The 20,745-nt window shown below is 34.0% G+C and overlaps 1 protein-coding gene across 3 annotated transcripts in view; it reads left to right on the top strand.

Moving 5' to 3' along the window:
- The window catches only part of LOC143234077 (polycystin-2-like protein 1), a 68,691-nt gene that overhangs the window by 27,021 nt on the left and 20,925 nt on the right, over positions 1-20,745 (top strand). For 2 of the 3 annotated variants that reach the window (XM_076471125.1, XM_076471124.1), the window contains exons 3-7: positions 3,685-3,815; positions 11,131-11,381; positions 14,712-14,936; positions 19,465-19,627; positions 19,945-20,010. In XM_076471125.1, coding sequence (XP_076327240.1) covers positions 3,685-3,815; positions 11,131-11,381; positions 14,712-14,936; positions 19,465-19,627; positions 19,945-20,010 — 836 coding nt within the window. Of the gene's footprint in view, positions 1-2,663; positions 2,777-3,684; positions 3,816-11,130; positions 11,382-14,711; positions 14,937-19,464; positions 19,628-19,944; positions 20,011-20,745 lie in introns of those variants that run through there. The other variant, XM_076471126.1, reaches the window with a different exon arrangement.

Here is a 20,745-nt window from a genome sequence, read left to right as displayed (position 1 = left end):
CTAAAATATTCAAGAAACCTCATTACAGACCTGTATCTGAAAATGTTTTCAGACTATTGAACTTGATGTAATGGATAACATGGGTTGAGTTGAATAATAAAACAGTTAGAAGAATCACATGATGTACATCTGAACCATCTGAACATGGGAAAGCCCTCATTATGCTTCACTTTTGTCATCTTTAAATTACCTTGCTTTATGGTTATAGTATGGGTTATGAAATGTATTATGATTACCAGGTGGGAAGCAGTTTATCATAATTTGCAGGTAGCCAATGGCAGTATGGTCACTGTTTGGGATAGATGTTAAGCAACCTACCTCATTCGGCCATATCTTTATCGGAAAAAAAAGAACATTAGTTTTAGGAAAACAAGCAGTTAAATCAAGTACAAATTTAGCATCTTTTGTTGATGATGGAAAACAATATGTAAAGGAATGAGTTCGAGAGTTGACTCCAGGTGTCGCACAGATTGTTAAAAGAAGGAAGAAGTCATGATCACGAAAGCCAAGAGACAAATACAATCGATCTGTGATATTTTATAAGTAATTATGTTCCTTATACCTCATGAAAAATCCTTCTAATGTAAGAAGATGGATCTGCACTTAATTACCCTCTCTTCTACATAAGTGTTGATTAAAGTTAGCTTATGTATAATAGAATAGAATATAATATAATATAATATAATATAATATAATATAATATAATATAATATAATAGAATAGAATAGAATAGAATAGAATAGAATAGAATAGAATAGAATAGAATAGAATAGAATATAATATAATATAATATAATATAATATAATATAATATAATATAATATAATATAATATAATATAATATAATATAATAGAATAGAATAGAATAGAATAGAATAGAATAGAATAGAATAGAATAGAATATAATATAATATAATATAATATAATATAATATAATATAATATAATATAATATAATATAATATACTATCCCTTTTCGTCATCGAACCATCGATATTTTTTCTCTATCAGAATCGGGAAACGAATATATGGATCCGGCACAATCGTATTTACGTGTGAAGGCCAATGTTATTAAAAGTGATGAGATTGACATAACAAAAGATTATGATAATTTGCTCACGTAAATCTGTTTATTCATTCTCTATTTCTTCATTCACACGATGTCTATGGTTGTAAGGCCTACATAGTAACACTACTGAGATATAGTGGAGAAGCCATTTGACTATGTATACTTGAATAGAGGACATGGATGTTGGTTTGACTCTCTTGATTTTAATGATGGAATCAAAGACCGGTACATAAATACCCGATGTAGTCAAACTGGCAACATCACAGGCTGTTTATATTCAAAAATATTTTTTCAAAACAAGTTATTTCCAAAAGGTGTTAATTTAAATGTACGCTTCGTACAAAATAATAATACATTTTTATTATGTAGAATGATGAATCCGATTTCAAAGCTGTTCTACAACACGTTTCTATTTATGTTAGAAAAGTAAAATCGGCTCTACTATCGTTCTGTCGCATGCAAAATCTTTTCGCAAAGGAAATCCTAAAGTGCCTCTTGAAGTGCGTGGAGCGCTAATCATTTTCAGTTCTTCAGGAAAGATTACAAACACCTTTTGATAAGCTGCTTTAGGTAAGTGCTTACTTGTTTTGTTGTAGGATGTGTTGAAAATGGTGCATTTAATGGATCTTTGGAAAAAAAAACCTAAACTTTCAAACATTAATATATATCAGTATCATGGCAATCAATGTGGATGAAAAATAAATACGTGTTTGAACTTTACAACCCAATTCTGATGCTGAGCTGTATGTACGAAGCTAGGAAAGATTATTTAAAGTAATGGGAAGGTAGTTTCAAGATCATAGAATTTATATAAGATATGATAACTATTCAAAAATACATGCACTCTTTGTATTGGATCTTATACCCGATCTATCAGCTGGTGATTTTCAATTTAATTGGTAAAACAGGGAAATTCAGAAATAGAAAAAGGTTTAGTAAAGTGTTGCTTAATACTTTAAATGTTACTGAGTAAGCAGATTTTCAGTCTTTTTTAGAAATTGGTCAGTCCAGAAACATCGTCAGTGATATCTCATTGCAGAGATTTATTATAGAGTTATATCTATGACTCAGTTGTATTAGTTAGCTAATAATACTATGTCTGGTATATTCGGATCAAGTTACTGTTGATTGAACTGAGATGTTATCAGTTTCTATTCTATTTCTGTTTTCTCAGTTTCTATATTGTCCACTTCATTATATAACAATGAAGATATTTTGCAAAATCTTAAGTTATATATTTGATTCATGCCCTTGGATGGTGCATACTTAGGCTTCAAGTCGTGAGAACCTATCATTACATGCTATAAGTATACATGCTACCTTGTTGAATATGTCGAGCTTTTCTAGATTTTTACAGCATGTTTAATTGTCTAAAGGCATTTACTTGGTCTTGTAATAAGATTACGTCATCATATACACCAGAAAATAATACACCCGTGGTACTGTTGACATATGTATATGAATAACAAACAAGTTAGGCCAGTGCTCTCTACACTTCATTACATTTATACTATCTTGTCGAAACTGGATCAAGGTCTTGTTTGTCTAGTTCCGCCTCCAGATGAACATCTCACTTACTAATTGCTAGTTATTAAGTACGGAGGTACATAATGGGCTATCTGTGTTCTGCCCACTTTTGGTGGTGTTGAGTCCGTTATAAGTCTTCATACTTACCACTACGATACTTGGGGATAAAGAACCATGAGCGTGTAAGCTTGTGAATTAAATCACAATTGATATCTAAACATCTCTTTCTGACTAAATTTATTCATTCTCTTCTGGTTTTACAGGCTAGCGGTTTCTATCTAGTATATCTCAATATGAGTCATTCACATGCCGTAGTAAGTAGGTTGCGTTAATTCATCAGGTGAGTACGTTTGCTGGTAATGGTAAATTCAGCCTCAATGTCTTCCGAGATCAGGCCAGCTTACAAAATTAAATTTGTCCAAACATTCATCGGTTGATTGCTTAATAACACGTCTAGTGATAATATTAAAGAAGTGAAATGTGAGATATTTGTTTTAATCAACCATTGTAATAACTAAAGCTAACAACCATCCAAATCTGTGAAGTAATTTCAGGTTCACTATCTTGATCTGTGCTGGATGAATCCACACAATAGCCATACAACGTTGTATAAGAAATTTATTTCGGTGGTCTTCTGTATAATATTCTGTATCACTGAAAATATATCTTATTTTATTATTTACTAAAAACCATTACAGTAATGGACGAGGGTAAGTTGTGTAAGGTCATTTGAATCACTGGAAAAAAAAAACCAAAACAGGTAAGTAAAAGGTTTCTGAGGTGAAGACTTTTGGTGAGTTCTGTAAGGTTAACTATATCACGAAATATAACGTATAAGAAAATGGTAACTTTCTGAAGAAACTCATGTCGGTGAGGGTCTAAAATGTGAATCAAATTGTAATTATTGTGTTGTGTATATGACATTTGCAATTTTAATCAGTGATTTTTTAAACTAACAGCCTAAGTTACACATATTTAACTTCTAAATAATGACAAATCGATAATGGAAATGGCTATTGATATTAACTATATTCTGAAAATGAGTATAGTGACCACTAAATAACTGGACGAATAACTTCTTCTCTTCCAGTAACATTCGGAATGATGAGTCCTGTGATGTACTACCAAACCAAAGTAATCAGTGAATTGTTTTTAGAGTCACCTTTCACGGATAACCGGAACAACGTCAAGGGTTCCACTCAGCTTGTGGATTTCTGGAGAGTAAGTATTGTTGATCTTATTATGTTAGTTATACACTAAGATAGCTATGGCAGTCTGTTGAAACATATGACACACAATATACGATTTGTTGGTTTTGAAAAAAAATCCTTTATACATATCTAACAATCTAAAATACTTCAGGTGTTTGAGTAACATGTTACTTTACGAGGGTTCTCTCAAAAGGTCATGGTCTGACCTTAAAACTGGAATGTATATTTTTTTCTGATAAATATTAAGTTTGAACAGTTTTATGACTAAACAACACGCAGCCTATATCTTAATTATCTTATTTTGTTTGTTGCGTATTCTTGAAGGACAGAAGTATTGAAATCATGGAAAAGATCGAACTTCATGTCAAATATTTTGTTAGAAAGACAATTACACCGCAAGAAGTCCACCAGGACATGGAGGCAGCAATAGGAAAGGGTGTTAACAATGAGAAAGTGGTGTGCAGAGTTTAAACGCGGTAGACAATCATGTGAAGATGATACGAGGTCAGGTTGGCCTTTCACATCGATGACAACAGAAATTGTAGATAAACTTCATGATTTGGCTCTATAAGATGGATGAATTACCATTAGGAAGTTGTCGGAGGAGGCATTCTGAGAGACAGTTTGGACGTGAGTAAGGCTAATGCCAGGTGGGTTTCATAAATATTGTCACCTGAGCACAAAAAGACCCGAATCGTTGAAAGCCGACGCCTACTCCAATAGTTTCAACAGATTTGTAACTGTGGGTGAAACGTGGGTTCGCTACCTCAAACCATAATTAAAATTTAAATTTGATAGTGGAAGCACCCAAGTTCGTACACACCACATAAGCTAATGTCACAATTTTCTGTTGGGAAGGTCATGACATCAGTGTTTTTGTATGTCAAGAACGTTTTACTGGTTGTTTATTTAAAAATGGGTCAGATCGTAATAGGAAATTACTAGATATCATTGATTAACTATTTGCGTGAAGAAAGTAAGGAAAAGAGAAGGAGGTAACTTCTAAAAGGTGTGTTCTTCCATCACTACAATGTCCCATGTCACAAGTTGCTTGTTACTTTGAACGATGTCCCTAATGATGGCATCAAATTATTAATTCACTCCGTTACCATTTTTACTTTTCTGAAAAGTAAGTCATTTCAGATTGATGATGATTCACGTACATACAGTCCAGTCATGAATTGTTTATGAAGAAGCAGAGTTCTTTCAGAGGGACATAAAGGGTTTAGAGCCCCGCTGACGTAAGTGTATACACCCAGGATGAGATAATATTGAAAAATAAAACTTAATTGAACCAGTAGGTCGGGACAGGAACTTATCCGACAACCCCGTGTACTGTCACAATTAATTATTCGTTATTATTTAGTGGACAAGGTCATTTATAGGTAATTTCTTTTTCGCTGAAATTACACGTTTTTGTGTAACTATAATGCATCGTTGTTCAAAATAATTCACAAAATTTCGAACGTGTTGAAGACGTAAGGTACTTTCATAAAGTACTAAGGTTTTATTATGTTTTTATGTGATTCAAAACAGTCGACGAAGTGAAGAAAAACACGTTGTTTTTCTCAGATGACATCAAAACCTGAGTTCGATAGTTATTTTAATAAACTTCCTTGTTGACATTTCTTTAAAATTTGACCTCTATATGACCTCTGAATATTACGCTTTTTTAAACATTTTATAAGAGCGAGGCCTGGCATGGCCAAATGGGTTAAGGCATTCGACTCGTAATCCTAGGGTCGCGGGTTCGAATCCCGGTCGCACCAAACATGCTCGCCCTTTCAGCTGTGGGGGCGTTATAGTGGTACGCTCAATCCCACTATTCGTTGGTAAAAGAGTAGCCCAAGAGTCGGCGGTGGGTGGTGATGACTAGCTGCCTTTCTTCTAGTCTTACCCTACTAAATTAGGTACGGCTAGCGCAGATAGCCCTCGAGTAGCTTTGCGCGAAATTCAAACAATTGTTAGAGAGTACCTAGTCATTTTATAATTAAGCGATTATCAATATATATATATATATATATAAGTCGTACGTAGAATTATTTTATTAGAAGTGTTTTGATTTTTTTTTTTCATTTTCTTCATTGGTCATTTACGTTCCATGCTTAATAAGATGGAATATATTGATATGATATTAAGAATGTTTAGTTTATATCTTAAACTTTATGCTCACGAATTAGAGATTTTTTAAGTTTTAGCATAAGCGACGCTTTAACTATACTAGGCACATGAAAAAAGAAACTTTTGTACCTTATTAACCTTATAATATTTATTTTTGATAATCCTTCAACATAGACTTCAGTAAAATAGTTAAAATCTTGCCAAAAGTAATATTCTAATCAGTGAAAGTTGATGTGATAAATGTTTAGTTTTATGTCATATTTTTAATTTGAAAGCATGTGAGTGATATAATTTTATATTTAATTACGCCCCCTCCCCAGTACAGTGATAAGTCTGCGGATTTACAACCCTAAAATCAGCGAGTTCGTATCTCTTGGTGGGTTCAGCAGATAGCTCGATGTGGCTTTGCTATAAGAAAACACACACACACATTTAATTATAATTACATAATTGTTAAAAGGTACAGTGTTTTCTGCTTCTTTTGCGGATCACAGAATGTATAGCATTTTTTTAAAATGCTATTAATTAAGACTATTATCAAACAAATAATTATTGTTCGTACAATGATTAACATTTATATTATATTAAATAAGATAAAGATAATAACTGATGTTTGGGAGTTGAGTTGACATACATATTATAACCACACACACACACGTATATAATGAACAAGGTTTAATTTTATAAACACATTGAAATGTATATATTTTCATTATTTGTTGGAGTCCTGCTTACTTTATTTTATGATATATTTACAATAAACGTTTTAATAAGACTTCTTATGAACTAGCTTACTTTTCTATAGGGTTAGCTATGATACGTACCAAAAGCTGTATTACTTCCAAAAGTAGTCATCCAAATTATTTGTATAAAACTATAAAATATCCAGTTGATGTGAGCATCCCTTTCCTAGTGTTGTCTTATCAAAATTTGAGCCATATTTTGATAATAGAAATGTGCTGAGTTTCCAAGAATTAGTGTTAAAAATAGCGTGTGTTATGTAAATTGAATAGGTTACTTTGCATTTGAACTTCTAAATTTGTGTAATTCAGTCTACGTAGAATTGGGTTTGTTATTTCTATATCATTATATATGGAAATAACAAACCCAATTCTATGTTTTAATTGTAATTTTAATTTACAATTTTTAATTAAATGATTATTAAATAAATGTAAACACCATTAGCAAACAGAAGTTAGGTTTAACAAACTACGAAAACTAAATATAAACAATTATAAACAAACATGTAAACTTAATACGTCATTAAATTTTAACGGTATTACTTATAGTAGAAATGGGGCAGACACATAATAGAAACTATTTACTCATGCATAGCTTTAACAACAAAATAATAAATCTTCAAAAGTATTTGGAAGAACTTTTTAGGTGATAAACAAACCACGTTCAAAATTACAAGTCATAGGAACTATTTGAGAAAGTCATCAGAAAAAATAAAAAAATTCAAAACCACACATTTCTTAATCTCGATGATTAACTGACATATGGAGCATTTCTCGTTGAGTAACAGACTATTCACAGTTATAAGTTCAATAAATACAACAGTAGCACAGGGGCTATATGCTAGTGTTAGCGTTTTTCTATAATAAATGTGATAAAGGAGACTTATCTGACGTACATTTGGTAATATCTTGAACACAGACACCCTTTTAAAATAAATATGGATGTTCGCTCACTCCTATGCTGAGGGGCCCATTATAGCGAGGTGTTTAGGACACTTGACTCGTAATGTGTGGTTGGGAGGTTCGAATTCCTGTCACACCAAACACGCTCGCCCTATCAACCGTGGGGTCATTATAATGTGACGGTCAATCTTACTGTTTGTTGGTAAAAGAGTAGCCTAAGAGGTGGCGGTGAGTGGTGATGACTAGCTGCCTTCCTTCTACTCTTACACTCCTAAATTAGAGACGGTTAGCGCAGATAGCCCTTGTATGTTTTCGCACGAAATTCAAAACAAACCAAACCAATACCGAGTAAGTGTGGCCAAATAAAACAGAGTGAAGGGGTGCAGTTTCTTGATCTACAGTATTGTGTGACAAGATCTGAAAGCTGTCAGTAGTATGGGGTATACCAGTGTAGGGAAAGCTTTGAGAAAAGTTTCAATATCTGGGCCAAAAAACAAGCTTCACTCTTTTGCAAAAAATGTAAAGTAGGTGTTGTAAATTAAATCAGATCTGCATTCAAGAAACATTTAATGGTTATCGTGGGAGTCTACAACTATTTCAAATTGCTGCAACCAGTTTTTCCTGTATATCAATCCTGGTCGGAGAGCGTTGCTTCCAGTTTTTCATCGTGAAAAATTAATTAAAGTTGAAAGTGTTACAAGCGTTTATAAAGAGAATTCTGGCTGAATAAGTCAGCTTTTGTGACTATTTGTGGACTAATTATGTCAATAACTTTGTTAAGCTTGATGCATTAAATATTTTTTGGTTCAGCTGGCATTACATCCATCCCATCTGTAATGATGCCTGACTGTGATAGTTATTCTGTCAAGTAAACCTCCTGTTTGACTGAGGATTAGTTGAAACTTTATTTCTACTCAGCTGACCCAGTGGTATACTTTACATGAATAGTTTGTTTGTTTGTTTGTTTGTTTGTTTTTAGATTTTCGCGCAAAGCTACTCAAGGGCTATCTGCGTTAGCCGTCCCTAATTTAGCAGTGTAAGACAAGAGGGTAGGCAGCTAGTCATCACCACCCACCGCCAACTCTTGGACTACTTTTTTACCAACGAATAGTGGGATTGACCGTCACATTATAACGCCTCACGACTGAAATGGCGAGCATGTTTGGTGCAACGAGGATTTGAACCCACGACTCTCGAATTACGAGTCGAACGCCTTAGCCCACCTGGCCATGCCGGGCCTACATGAGCAGTACTGCTTTATTTCATGTTATCTACATAACATTCCAGTTTTTGCCTGAACTGGATGAAGTGGCTAATTATCTCAACTAACTAATTTGTCAAAAACCTTCAGTATATACATAGAACCGCAAGTCATGCTCAAAAGATATTGTACACTATAGATTGTGTGCCGTCACATGTACGGGACACATACATACACCATAAGTAAAAATAATGCACACATGCACACAACACATTTACAGCGATGATAATGATACTAGATATCAAAACAAATGAATAAATTATGCATAAATCATACCACTTGTATAAAAAAAGTGCAGGAGCGAAAAAAATGTAAAAAGTTGAAGGTGTAGGAATGGGTGCACTAAAAGTGAAGAAACGAAGTAGGTATTGGAATGATGAAATACAATGTATTCTGTACAATACAATACAAGTGCTATACAAGGTATTGAGTATATACAAAGGTCTGTCTGTGATGCTTCTACTTTTGTATAGACAGTAACGGATCTATGACGTCGATACATAGAAACGTTTTAGGTTTTGACATTTGTATTTTAATCCACCAATATAATTAATGTACGAAATCCTGTTGCCTTCTCATACAATTCAAAAGGAGAGACACATTGCACAGAAAAAAACCAAAACTAAACATAGTCGTTATAGTTTCACATGAATATCTGATTCTTCTGGTGTCGTATAAATAAACATTGCAATACCTGCATTCCTCCAGTAATTCAATTTACACAAACTTCTAGTCGTTGTACGATAAACATAATTAGGTTTTATAATTTTAATCCACCTGGCTTATTGTCCACAAGATAGAACAACAAAGTAGGCATGGACTTACTGTTGGACACCTCTCTTGTGAAGTTGGGCACCTTGCTCATGGACTAGCTGTTCGACAATTCCCTTGTGAGGTTGGGCACCTTGCTCATGGACTTGCTGTTGGACACTTCTCTTGTGAGGTTAGGCACCTTGCTCATGGACTAGCTGTTGGACACCTCCCTTGTGAGGTTAGGCACTTTGCTCATGAACTAGCTGTTCGACACTTCCCTTGTGAGGTTGGGGACCTTGCTCATGGACAAGCTGTTGGACAATTCCCTTGTGAGGTTAGGCACCTTGCTCATGAACTAGCTGTTCGACAATTCCCTTGTGAGGTTGGGCACCTTGCTCATGGACTTGATGTTGGACACTTCTCTTGTGAGGTTAGGCACCTTGCTCATGGACTAGCTGTTGGACACTTCTCTTGTGAGGTTAGGCACTTTGCTCATGGACTAGCTGTTGGACACTCCCCTTGTGAGGTTTGGCATCTTGCTCATGAACTAGCTGTTGGACACTTCTCTTGTGAGGTTAGGCACCTTGCTCATGAACTAGCTGTTGGACACTTCTCTTGTGAGGTTAGGCACCTTGCTCTTGGAGTAGCTGTTGGACACTTCTCTTGTGAGGTTAGGAATCTTGCTCATTTTTACCTTGTTTCCTCATTTCTTGATGCACTCACTCCTGCAGTTCCAATTTTTAAATATTTTTTACACATGCTTTTATATATATTTATATAAATTCAGTAAGAAAAATAAAACAGTTGTTAAAAGGTAAGTTATGAAAATTAGGCCTAAACACAAGCAATAATACCAAGCTACAAATTATAATGTGGGAAATTAATTATAAGATGTGTCTAGACTTTTAATGTAACTGCTGAAACCGAAAGTACAGAGTTGTAGTGATACGTCATCTACCAGATTTAACTTCAGTTTGCGTGCATCAACTATTGTACAAAAACGAAAACAAACAGATATGAGTATGAAAACTTACAACGTCCGATATTTATACCACCTCTACCTGACTCTAGACAGTTATGGGAAGGTGGTTTCTTGAAAATAACGAGGAAACTTAAACTAGTAAGTTCTTAAAACATCTGAGTTTTGTAAGTAAATCTGATATCGGCTTTGAAGTTCTCTAAATGGTTAAAAGGTTAGTAAATTAACTAACTGCATAATGAAAGCATGCCAATTACATTTTCGGTATTTTGCAGTACGGTAATTCTCTCCTGGAGGACTTGGCACAACAATGCTTAAAACATAAACAGAATAAAGAAATCACTTTTTCTGGAGATAAATTGTATATTCTGCGTGTTTGTGTGTGTTTTCTTATAGCAAAGCCACAAAGGGCTATCTGCTCAGCCCACCGAGGGGAATCGAACCCCTGATTTTAGCGTTGTAAATCCGGAGACATACCGCTGTACTAGCGGGAGGCTTGTATATTCTATTCTTACAGTTTTTATTAGTCTCCAGTGTTCGTTGCGTTTACTAAATCCTCTTGTTCCAGTTTGTAGATTATGTAATGCTTGACAGTCTGTACTGGGAGACATGGTATAATAACAATCCTACTGACATGGAGGACCGGAACATTCTCTACGAAAACCGACTTTTAGGACCTCCGAGAATACGACAACTCAGAGTTAGGAACGATTCCTGCAATGTGCATGACGACTTTAAAAAAGCTATCTCTCAATGTTATGCTGTTTATTCCAGTCATATTGAAGATAAGACACCCTTTGGACTAATGAATGGAACAGCGTAAGGCCGCTATTAATGTCTGTTTTAACTAAATGTACGAAACTTTATAAGTTATTAACGTTTGCTTGTGCTTATATCATGATATTAAAAAAAAATATATTTGTATATATAACCAAAACACTGCTAGCAAATGTGGGACACTGTGTATATGAACACCCACATCTAATCCAATACTTTTTTTTTTAGAATTTTTGCTTTAAAGTTTTTCCGATAAGGGCTGAGGAACCGCCAAGGATGTTCAGAAATTTTCGTTTGTCATCATACCTTACGCAAAATTAATATTCTAATTGAGTATGTGTTAGGCTTCTCGGTCGAATATTTTAGCTACGAATTAATACGACAGGCAAGGGAAAAATTGGATCGGTCTAGCGAAAATAAAATAATAGACTGGAGATTGCGGTTCATACAGAGTCTTATGGACTAATAAAATGTTGTAGTGATCGTATGGATTTGAAACGGAGGTTAAATAGGGACCCTTTTCAGGACGATGAGGCTGGCGTGATCCGTTGTAGTGTGTTACCGAAGAAAATTTACTTTCATTGTTCGGAAGCTTAATAGAATGGCTGAACAATGCTTTTACTATTAGACCTAAAAGAAGGCAAGAAATACATGTTAATACCTATAGCTAATGTTATAGATTAACTTTTGCAGCACGGTTGAAGGGGAATTTATGTGTGGCGGCGCGAAATTGAGAATTGTCTGATTCGAGGGATCTTTCTTTAATTTTCTTAGGTGTGGAGTTACATGTTTTCCAGTCGTAATGCTCTATTATGATGTGTTTGTAACTTCTAGAATAAGTATCCAGGCGTGTTACATGTAATCACATCGTGTCTTGTTGACATGTTTTAAATTTTACCCACATTTATTTTATTTGGTTATACTTTTGTAGCGCAGTGCTACTGATTGGTTCATACTGCACATCTGTTAAATGTGATTCTTAAACAATTAAATGTGCTGTAAAAGTGATATTTGTATCAAAAATTTTACGTTTAGCTTTGGGAAGTTCTTTGTTTTTCTTGCGAATACTTCTGTAAAAGGCTACTGCTTGTGTTTTGTCAAAGTGAAACTTACTATACTGCAACTTGCACTATATCGTGATTTGATTGAGGGTAGCTTGAACACATGCCAAGGCTTGCTTTAAGTACTAACTCGAGTTGCCATGTCAAACAGCCTATGATGCTACGTAAGTAATTTATAATCCTAGGAAAGAAATGTCATTCATTAATAAATAGTATGCATTTAAATTTGATGACGGGGAACACACTATTTAGAAAATAATCGTTTGGAAACGGCTTGAACGGGTATAAGGGAACTCTATTTTAGTGTATAATATTTCGATAGTCATGTTATCACTAACCACAAGTGGATTACATGGACACAGGAATATATATATATATATACACAGTATGGAACACATGCCTCGGCATGACCAGATGGGTTAAGGCGTTCGACTCGTAATCTGAGGGTCGCGGGTTCGAATTCCGGTCGCACCAAACAAGCTCGCCCTTTCAGCCGTGGGGGCGTTATAATGTGACGATTAATCCCACTATTCGTTGGTAAAAGAGTAGTCCAAGAGTTGGCGGTGGGTGGTGATGACTAGCTGCCTTCCCTCTAGTCTTACATTGCTAAATTAGGGCGTAATATAGCGCAGATAGCCCTCGAGTAGATTTGCGCGAAATTCAAAACAAACAAACAAACAGCATGGAACAATAGTTCACATCACTGAAGATTGCTTACCAGGTGAAGAAAGGTATTTGGAGTGTTGATTTAGAGTTGAGCTGTTTTGTTGGTTCTTTGTTTGAAATTATAGTGTTTTTTGTAGATATACTGTAATTTTTTTTTTTTAGTTGCAGTGGTGGTAAACATGGGAAGGTTTTTTTTATTATGTTCGGTGAATCTAGTTTCTCCGATGTAGAATTTTGGACATTTATTGCACATTATTTTATTAATGACGTTGGTATTAATGGATTCTTTATAATTTTTATTTAATACGGATTTTAGTTTAGTGCTGGGATTTGAAGTTAAAAATAATTCTATGCTTAATGGCAAGTTTTCTCCAAGTGCTGACCATTTCTAGCAGATGCTAGGGATAAATGGTGAACAGCAGTGAAATGTTGTGCTGTTGTTCGATGTCAGATTCGTTTGTGAGTTGTGTCCGGTTTCATTTCTAGCGGTTGTGTGAAAATGTTTCGACAATAGCTGGTGGAAATTTGTTGGTGTGATTGAACAAATGCTGTATAAAGTTGATTTCATTTTCTCTGTAATCAGTTTTAAAGCAAAGTCTTGAAGCTGTGTTTATAAATCGCATATTTTCCTAGATGATTGCACGTATTGAACAGTTCATATTTTTTTGTTGTGCAGATTATCTTGTATATGGACATGTAATACAGTAACTATCATATCTAAATATTACTGCACCTTCTTGTCTGTTTACAAGCTCTGTTAGTGACACTGGATACAGGTGTAATTCTAATTTATATCGTGTGTGAGGCTAGAGAACAGAAGTAAAATCCGATGGACAGATTATATCCGTCATCAGGACTTCACTTCTTTAGAAATTTCTCTTACTAGAGCACGTTTTACCATTTGTACTTTGTAACCTATGTGTATTGTTGTATTTGTTATGCCTGTTTGTCTAGAATTTGTTTATAAAAACATCTCAGGTAAAGTACTATTATTGTTTATGCTCTATTTTCTTTAGGTGTAACTGTAGTTTATAATGTGGAACTAAAATAACTGCCACTTACAACTGTAGGAGTCAAATAATCCTGCCACGCAATATTTGTTGTAAAAGTATTTGAAATGCGTGGTCTTTTTAATTGTAGCTTTCAAATAATTACACACAAACAAGTTACATTGTAGATATTTACCATAAGAAATTCTTATTGAGTGTTCAGTGTTAGTAATTAAAATTTTTCTGTAAAACGGTACAAAGTTCAATAATCGCTAAGATAGGTTATTTGCGGTGTTATTATATAACTTTACAGGTATTTGTAAATGTGTATAATTTGTTCTTTTGTATTTAAGTAAAGAAATGAGCCACTTTTGAAGTGTCCCTGAGCTAATCTGTTTCAGGTTAGGACTTGTTTAGGACTTTGATGGTTAGAGTTAGGGAATATGCAAACTTAAAGAGGGATTTAAGTGTTTAAGAATACAGTTGTAGCTGTTAGAACATTGGTGTTAAAGATTACTTGAATAAAAAAATATATGATACTCTTATAATCTTAAACATTGCCTTTAGAGTTATTCAGTTTGGGTTTTGAAAGAAACTCTAAAGCATTTATTTAAAGAAGATAATTTGTTTAAATTTGTTTTTCTTTCTTTACCTAGCTGGACATATACTAAAGAAAAGGAAATGAATGGTTCTAGCCACTGGGGGCTTATAGCCACTTACAGCGGAGCTGGGTCCTACATAGATCTCGGAACCAACAAATCGCAAGCTCTGACTGTCATGAATGAGCTGCGGGAAAACTTATGGATCACTCGAGCTACGAGAGCTGTATTTCTGGATTTTACTACATACAACGCTAACTTAAATCTATTTTGTGTTGCAAAGTAAGTCTTCATCAATTATTTGGACACCCATGCAAGAATAAATCAAACACTTTTATGGAATCTGTAGAATTTTGAGTGATTTTAGTAAACATTCCACAATATCATGAGATAACATTGTTTTGTTTAGATCACAAAACGTTACTATCAGCTATGACTTTTGTTTTTGTTCAAAACTAGGCATACGGTAGGTAAAAACAACAAATATATGTATGTCAGTAGACTTTAAAAAAATGTTCAATAGAAAGTTGGCAGGGTATAGACCAACACTGATCAGTTAAGATATTTTGATGGTCACTGTCAAAGTTCACACAGCCAAGAGTTATGAAAAAAACATTTGAAGCTCAGTTGTGTTGAACACCAGATGACGGTTTCACGGGTTACATTGGTAGGAGATCACCCGATTGGCTGGCATATTATCAAGGCTTTCTGCCTCTATAATGTCCTTCTGGTTCCTTGCCTTCTGATTTTTTTTCCCCTACGCCATATAATAATTTGTTTTTCAGCAGTCTTAATATGATCTTTCATATAGGAGTTTATCACCAGGCAAAGGAGGATAGGCTGTCTTCCCTCTAAAAACAGTCGTGTCGATCCATATTGTCAGTATTCAATACAGGCACTAGAATGAGAAATTCGACCAACGGCAGTCATTTGACTTGCTTGCTTGTATATTTTATTTTACAAAAAATACAACAACCTCTTACAAGACTATATCTCCTTTCCTTATAAATGCTTTAAAATGTACCAGTTATTTTCTAAATTTGAATGATAGGACATATGAAATTGAACAATAGAGCAATTTTTTTCTTTCTTTTGGATTACGACTTATGTTGTATGGCTTGGACGTCGAAAGCTGGCGACATATCATAAAGCATCAGACCTAAAATTGGTAATGAAAATACGTATACTGAAGATATGTTGTTATTATTTGTATATATTTCTCTTAACCTGTCCCTTTCGGACTCAAAACTCTTCTAGTTTTGAAGGTAAAAAGCAAAACCTAAATGGAATGTCAAAAACAACAACACCTGTAATTTACTTGATGTTATCGTATATTTTAGGCCAGTTAATTACTAATGTTGTAGCTTTAAATCTAATGTTGATACTGAATAATCCGATAGGTGCAACTGGTCTGATGGAAATCATCTCTTGTAAAATTTATATATATACACTACTGTGCAAAAGTGTTAGAATAAGAGAATATTTTATCATTCTTTCCATTTTATGGGGCCTATTCTTCTATGCCATTACATAATGTAAATTTCAACACCATGGTGATGCTTGAATGGCCTGTGGTAACAACTGAATGAGTCAGGGTGAGAATACTTATCATTCTTTAGAATTACCATGTACTTGTACCACGGGCGTACAGATCAAATTTAGGATTTGAAATAACTGTCTTGACACTCCATGCAGTATTTTAACTATATAGAAAAAAGCTAGCAAGAAGCAATCATATGGTACCGATATATGCTAGAATAAATCAATTTGATAGCACTACACAAATAAACCTTGATTAAAACAGTGCATCACGTTATATATTAAGTGTTGTTGTCATGCTATGGCACCAAAAGCATAGAATATAGTCAGTAGAGCAAAGAGTTCGTATAAAGGTTTTACATGATGCTAGTTGGATTCTCTGATACATTGCTGCAGGTTTGGACAAGTTCCCAAACACTATCAAGTGCAACCTAAATCGTGAGACCGAGACAGTTAAGTATGAAAAGAGGAAAGGAAGAGGCAGTCTACCTAAACTCAGTGATACTGATGTTAAATATCTTCGTTTATGCAGCCTTCAAGACAGAAGGAAGACTGGTACTGATCTCAAGCATGAGATAAACAACCATGTAGCAAATGACAAAAAAGTATTCAGATCTACAGTATCAAAAAAACTCAACGAGAATGAAATATTTGGTCGTATAGCAGTTAAACAAGTTTGCTTCGATCTCCAAATATTGTTAAGAGATTGAAATTTGCTAAAAAGTATAAAATCTGGACTTGAAGTTGGTTGAGAAAACTCCTAGTGTAAATTTTAATAATAGAATCATGAGCTTTTATTCACATAATAAATAAACATTTATATATATTTATATACTATCATGAAGTGACCAACGTTCATTGATTTTAGTAGAAAAGGACTATATCCGGGGCTTTTTCTTTTGCAGCTTTGAAATCCTAAGACTTTAATGTTTTAATGCCATTGTTGAATGTGTTTCTCGGTAGTATAGTGTATGGTTTATATAGCTTAGTAATTTATCCAAATGTGTTTCTTACCCCTACTTTTAAATTTGAAGTAATGACCAAATTTTAAAATTGTATCTTTGCAGTTAAGCACAAAAATACATAATGAGATATCTATACTCCGTACTGCGAATATCGAAACCCGATTTTTAGCGTTATACATCTCTAGACATAACATTTAGCCACTAGGGAAGGGAGCGAATTTTAAATATTAAAAAAAAAACTAGATTAATCTATGAATAGGTTTCAAGTTATTTAACATAACTATGTTATTATGGTTTTTGTAAGTATTTCATAGTGATAGTACACGCCCTATCGGTCGTGTATGTGTTACAATGTCACGCCAAATTCCACTGTTCATTGGTTGAAGACTGATGCTGCTGACTGTTCACATTTGCTCCTGTGGGGTGTTCAAAATTAAGATAGGCGGTATATAGCTTATGTATAAAGAAAGAATCAACCAAACAAATTTCATTTAAAATAAAATACTAATTTTTAACTCTAATACCTAAAAGAAATAAATTATACTATTAACTTTTGAATATTTACCTTTTGAAGTAATAAAATGACAAGAAAAAATAAAAATAAATTTGTATATCGGCGCGTTTTATCAAAACATTTAACTTTTTAAAACTTGCAATTACTGCAATTACATTGTATTCCTGTAGGGGGTAAAATTAAAACTGTCGTTTTACACTAAAATCTTTAATATTGCATCAAAAGTCAGCCTAACGTTTACATTTAGTATGAGAGAAATTCTTTTTATGCTATCTACAAGTATTAATATTTATATTAAGGTGAGTTTTTAAAAACAGTTTGCTTGAATAACTCATAGGGAAAACGACGTTAATATACGCTTGCTTAAACTAACGCTGAGACAACGAATCATAAATGGCCAATGGCCCGGCATGGCCAGGTGGATTAAGGCGTGCGACTCGTAATCTGAGGGTCAAGGGTTCACATCCTCGTCGCACCAAACATGCTCGCCCTTTCAGCCGTGGAGGCGTTCTCATATGACGGTCAATCTCACTATTCGTTGGTAAAAGAGTAGCCCAACAGTTGGCGGTGGGTGGTGATGACTAGCTGTCTTCCCTCTAGTCTTACACTGCTAAATTAGGGACGGCTAGCGCAGATAGCCCTCGAGCAGCTCTACGCGAAATTCAAAAAACAAACAATAAATTTCCAATGGAATCTGTTGTAAAGTCGTCGTCCTCACAAACTCACTAGGCGGGCCGACTAATAATTTATTCTTAAAGACAGGTTTTCTCAGGGAGAGAAGCCAGAATATTTTGTGACGTCATTTTTTATGCGTTTTTCTACTTACGATTTGTGAAATGTTATGTTTATTATTTTATGAATGAGTAACGTTCTTTGTACGATAAAACTTTCTTTGTTAATCGAGTTTTAGAATAACCTTTTAAATCTCCACAATTTTTAAGTGTTTATGAATTTGGATGTTGTTCAACGACGTGTTTTTTTTTTCTAGTTTCTATAGGTATTCCTTTTGTGATGTACGTTCAGTAGGATGAAATACATTTCCTTACTTTTTAATGTTAAATGACACTGAGTTTTGGACGCTCTTTATGTCTAACAGAATGTTGTTATTTAACAACAAATGGATGTTAAATTCACTTAACACTTTCTTTAAGACACATTTGATTATATCATTTCAGACATCTCTCTTGCATGTTTTAAGCAGGAGCTAGATGTGTACTCGTATTACAGACATGTAACATAACGTTCTTTATATTTATAGGAAGCTCAGGTTGCGTTGCAGAATTTATTTTGAAACAGACATCGCTTTGATGAAAATATTTAACCTTTTGTTATAAGTTTAGAATTTGTTTTTGGGACTGCATTGGTTACACTTTTTTTTTTTTCCAATTCTTATTTGCATCATTAATCGTTAGCTCATTACAGTTTGGTAATAAACTGTATTATAACGTATTAACTTTTGTTAATTAAATATGGCGAGTTACAAATTTCTCCGCTAAGTAAGGAAAGTTTTATTGCTTTAGTTCTTGTTTGTTTGTTTGTAATTAAACACAAAGCTAAACAATGGGCTACCTGTGCTCTGCCCACCACGAGTACCGAAACCCGGATTCTTGTATTGTAAGTCCACAGACATATCGCTGAGTCACTGGGGGGCTACTTTAATTCTAATAATAATACACTTTGACATATTACGTCTGATGGGTGTAATTCGTTTGGCCTATTTAATATATTTCTATATACTGTCTATGTTAAATAAACATATTTTATTTCTTTCACTTGCTCTTGTTTGCAACAGGATTGTGTTTGAATTCCCAGCCAGTGGTGGGATGATTCCATCCTGGAGTTTCAGGACTGTAAAATTACTGCGATATGTCACCACTTTTGACTATGTCATCCTAGCCTGTGAAGGCGTCTTCTGTTTATTTATCATTTACTATATTATTGAAGAAGCCATTGAGGTGAGAATATATATATATATATTAGTGATGAGTACTGTTTTAATATTCTTTCTCTTCGTTAAATTCACTTCTATTTCTATTACGTTTTAATCTAACTACTTTTTGTACGATTAATCTATGTACGTAAAATATGTGACCAAGCATATTATTATTATACAACTTGATCTCATTAACTTTGGAAGATATAATGAAGAAGGAAGCGTATTTCAATAACACAATACCAAATTTAAACAGTACAGTATCTGCTGAAATATTACTATTCTGAAAAGTGTAATAGATGTAGTATTAATTTTTATTTTTGCTTTTTTTCCATTCAGATTAAGCACAATAAGTGCAAGTATTTCAAGTCATTCTGGAACATACTGGACATTCTTGTGATTTTGGTAAGTATTATAAACTGTTGTATAGTTATGAAAAACGTACTGGCTGTTTTGTTTTGCAGTAATTTGTTCAGTTTATAACAATCGTTGAAGAAGACCACTTAGCGCCACCTATTACTAAAATAATATGAATAAAATTTATTTGGTTCACAAAAAAGTGAATTTTTAGTACAACTTCTTCGAAATTAAACACAAAGCTACACAATGGAATATTTGTGTTCTGCCCACCACTGGTATCGAAACTTGGTTTCTAGCGGTGGGAAATCGCAGACATTCCGCTCTGCCACTGGGGGCTGTTTTATTCTTAATCTAAAGTAGAGGAAATAATTATGAAATCGTACAGAAGATATACATACAGGAGTCACAAACAACAAATGATGACAGTTAGATTACTACGTTTTAATAGTATAGAACATTATCACAGAAAACATACGAAAGAAAAACGAAACGTTTGTGCAGTGAACTGGAAGTCTCCATTTTGCTTTACGTATGATAATACGTTACTGTTGTCAATCTTAGAAAAAGATAAATCTAGATGTACTTAAAATTAGTTCAAATAGTTTTGATATTCTATGGTTAATTGTGCACGTTTCACACACTGTCTTCAGTGTTCTGCAAACAACTGTTACTCATGTGTAGTTTTTATTACATATGAATTTATAAACATATACAGAATGTATTCTTTCATAGTTCTGATATCCATACGTACGTCGCCCTTAAGCATAAGTAAATAACGAA

The sequence above is a fragment of the Tachypleus tridentatus genome, chromosome 12, assembly GCF_004210375.1.
Source record: "Tachypleus tridentatus isolate NWPU-2018 chromosome 12, ASM421037v1, whole genome shotgun sequence".
Taxonomy (NCBI): Eukaryota; Metazoa; Arthropoda; class Merostomata; order Xiphosura; family Limulidae; genus Tachypleus; species Tachypleus tridentatus.
This window is presented reverse-complemented; position numbering and strand designations above follow the sequence as displayed.